At 43.4% G+C, this 10,346-nt stretch overlaps 1 protein-coding gene across 5 annotated transcripts in view; it reads left to right on the top strand.

Moving 5' to 3' along the window:
• The first annotated feature begins 1,662 nt into the window (after positions 1-1,662).
• Positions 1,663-10,346, top strand: part of RAP1GDS1 (Rap1 GTPase-GDP dissociation stimulator 1) — a 153,519-nt gene continuing 144,835 nt past the window's right edge. For 4 of the 5 annotated variants that reach the window (XM_058667027.1, XM_058667028.1, XM_058667026.1 and 1 more), the window contains exon 1: positions 1,663-1,877. In XM_058667027.1, the coding sequence (XP_058523010.1) occupies positions 1,874-1,877 (4 nt within the window). In that variant the 5' untranslated portion in view covers positions 1,663-1,873. The remainder of the gene's footprint in view (positions 1,878-10,346) is intronic. The other variant, XM_004590549.3, reaches the window with a different exon arrangement.

Genomic DNA, 10,346 nt, shown 5'->3' with positions numbered 1-10,346 from the left:
AGAAACGTGAAATAGAAGTTGAGCATCACGTGGAGCACGGAGACTCCACAAGCCATGTGCTTCAACAGACCATGCTGCTGCCACATTGCCTTCAGATGTCTGCCTTCCAGGGTTGGGAGACACATCCCGTGCTCCCAATCAGCTTGTGGTAGTTGTTTGAAAAGCCCCAGGAGACGAATTGAGTTTAAGATTATTTTGAGGCCAACAGGAAGCGTGTCTGATTGTCCTGTGCACTGGGAAGTTTAACTTCCGTAGTGAAATTGTATTTTCCTGTTTACCCAAAGCTTTCTGTTCACCGTGTTTCATTTTCGTTTCAGAAGAATCACACCCAATCTCTGTGATTAACAAATGCCACGGCCGCTTGTGATGCATGTGTGTGCCTGCCGTATTATTAATCACACGTGCACATACTGATTTGTGAACATGAGGCACAGATGAAGAAAAATAAAGCCCCTTCTCAACGCAGAACCGAAGAGTATAAATTGGAAGAAATGTGTGTTGACTGCTTCTTCCTACAGGTTGTGGTGCTACTGGAGCCCCTCTCCTGCAGTCGCTGCAGCCCTGGGAGTTCATCCAGGCCCTCCCTCCGCCTGCCGCGTTACAGAGGGGTCAGGGCCAGAGCAAGATGAGAAGAAACACAAGGTTTTCTCAACCTCCTTTCCCAGGGCACTGGACCCAAACCGAGCTTACACTCCTGCGCATGCCTGGTCGGGAAGGCGCCCCAGGAAGGCAGCGCCCTTGCCCAGGTCCTCCCTGCAACCAGGCCAGGAGGCCAGAGCCGGCAGCAACCCCTGGGACCGCGCAACCTCGGCTGGGTTCCCCTCGACCTGGCTGCTGCCAACTCGGCTGGGCTTCTGTTTAGTGGCCCAGGAATGTCGCTTAAAGGGAAGCGGGCTGCAAAGGCACGTCCCGGGCGCCTAGGGGCAGCCGGAGGAAGCGCCCTCCAGGATAGGGAAGGCCGCGCGCCTCCTCAGGGAGAACGATGCGCTCGCTGGGGCAACCCCTCTGCTCGGCTCCCCGGGCTTCTCGGCTCAAGCTGGCCACAGCCGGGAGAGCCCTGACCGTCCGGGTTAGACGCTTTCTAAGACTCTCTCAGCTGCCGTCTCCGCGTAGCCCCGTGACGGGCGGGCGTGCCCCAGTATCCCCTAGCGGAATCGGCCTTCTCCGCAGCACGTGCAGCCCCGCTTCGTTCCGGGGCGGCTGCTTTGCCTCTTCCTCCCCCGGGTCTGGTGGAGCTGCCCAGTATTTTGGAAAATTCCCGCCCCATGCAGCCGGCCGTCCAGTCAGCGACTGCGGTAGGCAGGACGTGAGTCGGCAGGTAGTTGTTCGAGTTCCGGAGCCCCAAACGCTGCCTTCCTCCAGGAGGGCCCACCCTCCCGGCCCTCAGACGGCCGCCATCAAGCTCCTCTGCAGCAGCTGTACACGGGTAGGCAAACACGCCCACCAGCACGCTCAGCCTCTCCGGGCACCAAGGAAAAAGAAAAAAAAAAAAAAAGCAGCCGACGAGCACTGAGCATGCTCCGTGTGGAGGGCGGGGCGCTCCGGGCCGCGCGTCGGAGCCGGCGCTCCTGAGGCCGGCTCGGCGCCTCCGCCGCCCGCCCGCACGCCCGCCCGCCCGGAGCCGCGCCCGCCGCAGGCTGCGCCCGGCCCGCCCCGCCCCGCCCCCCGCTCGTCCCCGCCGCCCGCAGCAGCGGCAGCAGCAGCAGTGGCAGCGGCGGCAGCAGCAGCTGCTCCTCCCCGGCGGCCGCCCGCCCTTCCCGCCCCACCGCGGGTCCCTCCCCGGCCGTGGGAGAAGGAGGACACCGAGCTGCGCCGCCAGCGCCCCAGACCCTCTTCGCCTCGCCCCGCCGGCTCCTCACCCTCTAGGAGGAACATGGGTAAGTCATTCTCCCTCCCCCCACCCTCCCCTCCAGTCATCGCCTGACATGTTTCTCGTTCTCAGCGTGCTGCAGGGAGGGAAGCGTTTTTCTCGTGCAAACTTGCCGGATTCCTCAAGCCCACGGTCGTGAGACGGGTGGCTGTTTGCAGCGGGGCGCGTCAGCGCACGCGGCACGCACGCCGGTGCCAGTGCCTGGCCGGGAGGGTCCCGAGCCGGGTGCGGTTGGGGCTGGGGCAGGCCTGCCGCCCTCGTCTTCTGGCACCTGGCTCGTTGCCTGCCTCCCTCCCCACCCCCCATGCTTTCTGCCGGTGCCCGGGCATCCCGGAGCCGCCTGGCAGGCTCGCTTCCTCTTGCCCCCAACCTCACTTCTCCCGAGGCCGCCCGCTGCCCGGCTCCCGGTGCTTGCCGGCCTCGAGGCGCGGATCCGACCCCCGGAGAGACCACTTGGTGTAACTTCCCTTGCTGTCAGGGCGACCTTTCCCTCATCTGGGGGACGCCTCGTCCTGAGCGGGGAAGTGGGAGCAAGTAGTTGGCGAGGGCGATTTTACAACCTGCACCAACACGGTTCTCCATGGGCGAGAGTGGACAGCCTCATAGGTTGGAAGGATGGCTTGTCAGAGGCCAAGAGGGAGGGGAGAGCTGCTAGGTGTGGAATTAGTGTTGGGTGTTGCTGTGCTCGGCTGGTTTTCTAGCTTTCGTCTCCTACATAAGGAAACTGCGCTCTATGACATGTTATTTCCCAACTTACATGCTGGTTATTCCTTCCCGGCTTCCCCTGCCTAAATCTGCATAATCTGATTTTAGTTCCTTTTTGTATTTAATCTCGAGAGATGGGTTTGGACGAGATATTTGAAAAGCAAACCCGTTTAACAAAAGCACAATTTAGCCTGAATTTCTTTTTTCTCATTCTGTATTCTGTTACATCCAGTCATGACCAGCACGCCTACATGTGTTAAATTGTGCTAATGCCATCAAGAGCCGAAAGTTTCTTTTAATAGGAGCAACTTGGGATACTGTACTTCACAGTACGCGTGTTCTCCAGTTTTCACTCCTGTCATAGTCGCCTCATTTACAAAATGTGCTCGGTTGGCATCTGTCAAGGCGGGCTTTTCCCACCCATTCTGTGCAGATTGTTTTAAGCTTGAGTTGAGTGTGGTGTTTTTATCTGCCTTGCACCGCTCAAGGCTACTTACAATGGTCAGGGAAGTGTCTTCATTTAGAACTGGTGTTGATGGAGCCTCCTAGCAAAGCAGAGGCTTCCTGGAAAAGCTCTGATTCAGCCCTTCGGCCGTATAGCGGGAAGAGGTGGTACTCGGGTAAAATGATGTAGGTGCCTGAATTTCGTCTCCAGTTGTTGATAGGATGAACACATTTCTGCAAGAAGTAGGTGGCCTGTTTGTATGTGCCTGCCCTTTCTCTGGGAGCAGAAGTTTAGATAAATTTTAAATAAGATTACTGGACATACTGTGTTTTTGCTTTAAACGTATACACATTGTCTTAGCTGTAGGCCACAAACCTATAAAGACCTATATAAAATGCTTTTCTCCATATGTCAAGGTGAACAGTCCATTTAACCAACATTCATGTCAAACCAGTACTTTCTCATTGGAAAAAAATCCAGTTCAGTTTAAAAATACTGGAATGAAATAACCTACAGCAGATGAAATTGCCTACTTAAAAATTATTCATCTTGAAAATAATGGTACTGTTTAATTTAAATATAAAAGGCCAAGTAGAGAACCTCTCATTCTGAAACCATAGAAACTCTCGTTTTTCTTTCCTTATAGTACTCTGGTGGTACCTTGTTCGATTTTTAGACTTATAATGGAATCGTTGTGTTTGTTGTGTACTTCATCATGAGTCCCTAAAGATGCAAATATGTCCTGGTAATTTTTGTGTCTCAGGGCTTTTCAGTAAATCTATAGCAAACTAATTGAGTTAAAACCACTTATCTTCGTATTTTCAACACTTGAATCTACATAAATCGGCGCTGAATAAGCTTTTCAACAAACCTTTGGGTTGGTAGCTATTATGGAGATGTGGAGGAAGTCGCAACCAGGAGGGAGGTATAATTATACTCTGATTTCTTTCTCTTTGAAAAAGAGAAAGTGTTGGACTGTTCTGGCAGGTTTGGGTCAGCCTCAGGCAAGACGTTCCTTGCTGTGCTGGAGTTTCCAGTGGTGAAGCATCAATGACCAGTAGGTACATACGGGCATGGGAAACTGACACCCAGGGAAGCAACGATTTGTCTGAGCCAAGGAAGTTAGAGCAAGTCACATATGTCAGATACAACAGGAAATATGTAGTCATGTATGATGTGGTTTTCTCCACAAAAAAGTGATGAAAAATTACTGTTGTAGCCTGATAGACCATAATTGTTAGTTTTTTTTTAATCAGTCATGCACAGGGTTATGTGAGGATAAACTTTCATTTCAAATTTTGGTAATCCTTTTTATTTTAAAATTAACTTACTTGAAGGAGTAAGAGAGGCCTTGCATGTGTAGGCTCGTTCCCCAGATGCCTCATTGGCCAGGATTGGGCCAGACTGGAGCGAAGAGGCATGGACTGCTTCTAGATCTCCCAAGTGGGTGGCAGGTTCCCAAACACTTGGGCCATCATCCACTGATTCTCCAAGACCGGTAGTACTCGGGGTGCTGGCACAGTGGAAGCTTTATCTGAAACATCACAAGGTCAGCCCCAGTTGCTTGTAATCAGAACAAAATGTTACACACACACACACACACACACACACACAGAGATAGCTAACAGAAATAAATTTTGAACTGTTACAAAGTGTTAACATATACTGTAGATTCATGGGATAGAGAGAATGATTGAGAGAAATGGTGTAACTTGAACCAAAAGTCAGTTTAGTTTCTGAATGGTAGAAGTGAGACTGTTCATCAAAATTGGGGGTTGGCAGCAAAAATAAAAGGGAGAGAGAGGGAACATTTAGGGGATTTCTAGGATATGACTAATGATGTGAAAGTAAAAGAATGGTCAGTGATAGAGATGAAAGTTTGGATAGATAATGACCAGATATGGGAAAACCTTAAATTCAAGCTGAAGAATTTATACTTGCCTATTAAGGGTAACGACAAAATATTTTAATGCAAATAAGTTAGGGACTACCTCTGTAGTTTAGGAAAATTAATCCCAGTTCCAAATGGATTAGATGATTAGATGAGAAATGAGAAAACACCTCAAAAGGGAGTTGCTACAGCTTAAATAAAAACATTTCCTGTCCTGATTTAGGTTGTGACGATGTTAATAGATTTGCAACTAAAGATCAGGATTTACTTGACAACTGATTGTGCAGGTGAGAGGAAGACACAGGTTTTGCCTAGGTGATAATGACAGTATGGGGCTCTGTTAATCTGCTGGAAGAGGAAACATGAGCATTCAAATTTGAACTTCAGTTGGACGTTTATGGCCTGTTGTGTAGGTCTGCTCCTTGATAGCAGAAACTTTGTTATATTAGGTTATGAATGCATTTGTAATATTAGTGCATGGCCCAGAGTAGCTGTATATGGTGGAAATGTGTTGACTGGTACTAGGCAAAAAAAAAAAAAAAAAAAAGTTGCAAATGTTTATTTAACTTTTGAGAGGGTTTGTAGTAGAGATTTGAAAGTTACCCACAGATATTCGGACTTGATATCTGAAGTTAATACAGGAGAAGGATCAATAAAGAAACAAGAATCTGCCCACGGTATGAATCTTGAGGAATGACCCATAGGTAACAGAAATGGTGTGATTTGATACTGAAAAAAGACTGAAATAGGTAGCAAAGACTAGAATTGGTATGTGGTTGGTTTTAAGAACGAACGAATGTTTAATAATATCTTCTGCTGTTGAATGATCAGAATGATAAAGGACTACAGAGGCCCAAGTTGATATACTGTATTGAGGATGTTGCCCTGTATGATCAGCCCTCATGCCTTTTGCATCTATAGATTCAACCAACTAGAAATGGAAAATATTTGGGAAAAAATTAACTCTGCATTGAATATGTTATAGACTTCATCCTCTTTGGGGCGTTCCAACAAAAAAATTAGATATCAATTCTATGCAAATTCCGTGCTGTTTCCTGCGAGTTCCAGCAGCCGAGGATTGGGTGGTAAGATGGTCCTAAATGGAATCACTTAGTGTGCTGATGGACAATTTGTACATTTTCTAGACTGGTAACTTTATCCATTGACCTTTTTCTTTAAACAAATCTTTATAATAAATGCATCATTATTTTTATTGGAAAAGCAGATCAGATGTACAGATGTACAGATCCCCAAGTGACCACAATGGTTGGAGCTGTGCCAATCTGAAGCCCGGAGCCAGGAGCTTCTTTTGGGTCACCTACATGAGTACAGGGTCTCAAGTCTTTGGGCTGTCCAATACTGCTTTCCCAGGCCACAGCAGGGTAAAGCAGCTAGAACAAAAACCGTCACACATATGGGATCCTGCTGCTTTGCAAGGTGAGAATTTAGCCATTGAGCCATTATGGTGGACCCCAAACAGTTAACTTTATGAGGTCTAATAAATATGGAAGCTAATTGTAAAGTCTTAAGTGGGTAAGAGGTTAAACCAGCTCATTGTGTATTTGTGTTGTATTCCTTTGTGTAAGGATTTGTAAAAAAAGCTTCGTTTTTTTAAAAAAATACTGCACATTAGTTGAAATGATACGTTATTACTTTGGCTCAGAATAATTTTTAATTTTGCCATAGTGGTTTTTTTTTTCATTTCTTTGCTATTCCATTTCCTTTGAGACTTAGGATACTAGTTTTTTTTTTTTTAATTTTTGTAATGTCTGTCATATATAATGACTTTAGAAATGATCCTACATAAAAATTTTGCAGGTAATTTTGCATAAAGAACACTTTTTACTGATAAATGATTTTGCTACCTTTAATTTGTTAGACACCGTAAATGTGAGGACTTCTCTAGTTTGTTCTGTATGTCTCTATTTTGTTAATTCCTGGAGTTTTGTTTTTCTCTGTGGATGTAAGTATCAACTTTATAGTCATTTTCTCTTATTTCTAAGTCATGGAATGGCTTAGTAACAACTACTTTCATCTGTTATTTTGTGATAAAATATTTTTATTGAATTGATGCTTTTGCAAGAGAATAGATGATCAGAAAGTTCAGTAATTTTTCTTATTAGTATTATAATCTGTTTTCTATAAGCCCTTACCCTTTCATGGGAGGTGAGCTATATTCCAAAGCATCTCTAACGGTTCTACTGTTTGGAAAGTTACAATACGTGTAACTTGTTTTGAAAACCAAGGAATTTTTGCTCTTATAGTGAGATTTTTGGAGCTTTTAAATACTTTCTGGGAAATAACGTGCTTTGCTTCCAGAAATGCCAGGTCACTGGACCTCAGTCCTGGCACTTCTGGAGTTGCTGGTGGCACCAGCACAGCCATAGGAATTGCCTAGATGCTTATTTTCCAGTTACAAACATCAGGAAATGAGGAGAGAAACCCCATAAAATTTTATATAGGTAAATCTTAGGATAACTGATAAGGCAAAAATTCTTTTTCGTAGGCTTTTAATTTGACAAAGCTTAGCAGCTTAATATATAGAGAAGAGAGAAGAGTGAAAATAAAAATGTCATAGGTTATGATATTAATCCATTTTGTGTCGTAGAGTATTTGAAATGGAGTTTAGGATCAGAAATTTTGTCTTTCACAGTTCTGGAAGCTACAATATCAAGGTTTGCAAACGTTTGCATAGGAGTCCCCTGGAGAGCTTGTTAAAACAGCATTACCGTGCAGGTCCTTAGAAATTCAGAATCAATATCTGTGGGATAAGTTGACAATTTGCATTGTCAAGGCATTTCCTGGTGATTCTGCAAGGAAAAGCACTAACCATCCAGGAGAGGCTGATGAGCTTTAAACGGTCAGGTAGAAAGTCTGAGGCTTTGCCAGCAAGATCAAGCATTTAATGTGGAAAAGAGAAAATATGTATGAGAAGACAATAGATATCCTAATTCAAAATACGATAATATCAGTTAAACACAGCTCATTGGAATACAAAGCAAAAAATAGGAACTGTTTTTTGGGTGATCTAATTTCACTTGTCTGGGATTCAGAGTTACCCTGTTTGAATTGACTGCAGATGCTTACCTGCTGATGCAGATCTACAGTAGTTTGACCTTTGAAGTCTTTTCCACGCAGACAGGTGTCTCCAACTGTATATGATCTTAATGAGCGTGTTTTTATATGGAAGATGATTTATTTTTTGATCATACTGCAGAATAGAAAGTAGATTGTTTATAACTTGCAATTTAAACAATGAATCGAATAATTGTACTGTAGTGTAAGTTTCTCACAAAAGCACTTCTCTGTCTCATACCCACTAGCAAAGGTTATCCAGTCTGCAAATTCTATAGTTTCCAGAGCCATTTATAATTTTGTAGTAGTGGTTGATAGTCTTTTTTTGCTCTGAAAATTTCAGTTTTGCCCTTGAGACCAAAAAATCACAGCAAAACTTTGCAGCTGCTGAACTATTGGATTTCTTCTGCATGATAAAACAAATTAGGATATCCACTTTTATTTGTGATTAAAATGCACAGAACTGATGATAGTTAAGTCTCGCTGTCCCACAGCGATGGACTTGGTGCATGGAGCTGATAATAACATGCATGGACTCTGACTGATGGTCAATAGTCGAAGTTTATTAGTGGCATCAGACTTTATACACTGAGGGTCATATGGGATAAGGGAGAAATTATTGAACTTATCACCAAAACCCAGCAACTGTTTCTATACTTTTGTTTGGAACTCTTGTTTTATATATTCTACCAAGTGTTCTCATTCACATGTTGTCCACTTAGCTGTTCTCATACAAATGATATCCAATCAGTTATACAAAAGGTATCCATTTGGTTGTTATACAAATATGCGATCAGTTGTAATCCTGTGCTGCCTGACCTTCTAGGATCACAATGCCCTCCTACAGTTAAGTTCTGAAAGCAAGTGAATTTCACCATTGATTCAGTGATCTAAAATACAAGTATTTTCCCATAAGAGATATGGATTAATAATAGAAGGATGGACCATAAATGTTGTACATTAATTCAGTTAATCCTTTCTGTTCATGCATTTCTGCTACCATTAATTGTAACACATCTTAGCAGATTCCACTTCAGGTTATTCTAAAATAGTATTTTCTCAACTTTGAAAATATGCCTGCCAATCACTCTTCTTTACAAACTTTTCATAGAAGCTCATTCAGTTGCTACAAACTTGGAATTGACTTCTTGAAAAAAAAATAAAACATTATCAGTATCTTTCTGTGATTTAAGGGTCAGAAAATCTCCTTTTTTAAAGTTACAGTAAGTGTTGCTATTGTTCCTGTTGTCCTCACTTCAAATAGCTGTTCTCACTGAAAGCTATTTCTTTTTTTTTTTTTTTTTTTAAGATTATTTTATTTGAAAGGTGAAGGAGACGGGGAGGAATGAATGGAGAGAAGGAGGGAAACAGATATTTCATACTCTGGTTTACTTGCTAAGTGGCTGCTACAACTTTGGAGTAGACCAGGCTAAAGCCAGGGCATCATGCAGGGTCTCCCATTTGAGTGACGAGGCGGTATTTGAGCATCTTTCTGCTGCTCTCATATGCATGGCAGGAAGTTGGATTGGAAGTAGAGCAGCTGGAACTCAAACTACTACCCATATGTGATGCTTCCCTTGCAGGCCATGACTTAACATCACAACACTGGCCCCAGAAAGCTGTGCTTAAGTTAAACAAGTTATTCTCTCTGGAAATACTTCAAGTTATTTTCTCTAGAAATCTTTATTTGTTGATGCTATAAAATATTTAGTTAACTCCTATGTACACAGCTCTCCTTTCTTGAGTCACTCATGTTTGCAGCTTCATTTTCATGAAATTCTGTGATGAGGCACTTTGTTTTATATTTTCTGATTGCTGACAGTTGCTTTCATAGGAGTTCAGAATGTGATGAATTATTTAATGCCAAAATATATATTCTGTTTTTGCAGAAGGGCTGCAATGTCATTGCATAGTACACTGGCTTGCCATCTAACTGCATACATAGCAAAGCAGTCCAAACATCATTTTAAATGCCTTAAATGCATGACATTTGAAGCAAAAATGCTCAGTGTAATTTATAGTGAAACTTTGTCTTTATAAACACAGTGTAAGTTGAAAATATTTAGGTAAAAAAATGCATTTCCTACACCTAACCTACTGAAAATCATGGTTTAACAAACCAGTGTATTATAGAGTACAGGTCATTTACTGTTACTGTTAATGTGGAGTTGGGGCTTGTGGCCCTGCCTAGCATCATAAGAGTATTTTATTGTATTTTGTTGTTCAGGAAGAAATCAAAATTCAAATTACTGTTTGTACTGAATGTATTATATTAAAATATTAAAATAAGGGAATTGTGGTGAGCCATTGTAAGTTGGGGACCATCTGTATGCTTTTCTTTTGACATTATCAAAATTAAA

This window comes from Ochotona princeps, chromosome 7 (genome assembly GCF_030435755.1).
Source record: "Ochotona princeps isolate mOchPri1 chromosome 7, mOchPri1.hap1, whole genome shotgun sequence".
Taxonomy (NCBI): Eukaryota; Metazoa; Chordata; class Mammalia; order Lagomorpha; family Ochotonidae; genus Ochotona; species Ochotona princeps.
Note: the sequence above shows the minus strand (reverse complement) of the source record. Positions and strands in the feature narration are given on the sequence as shown.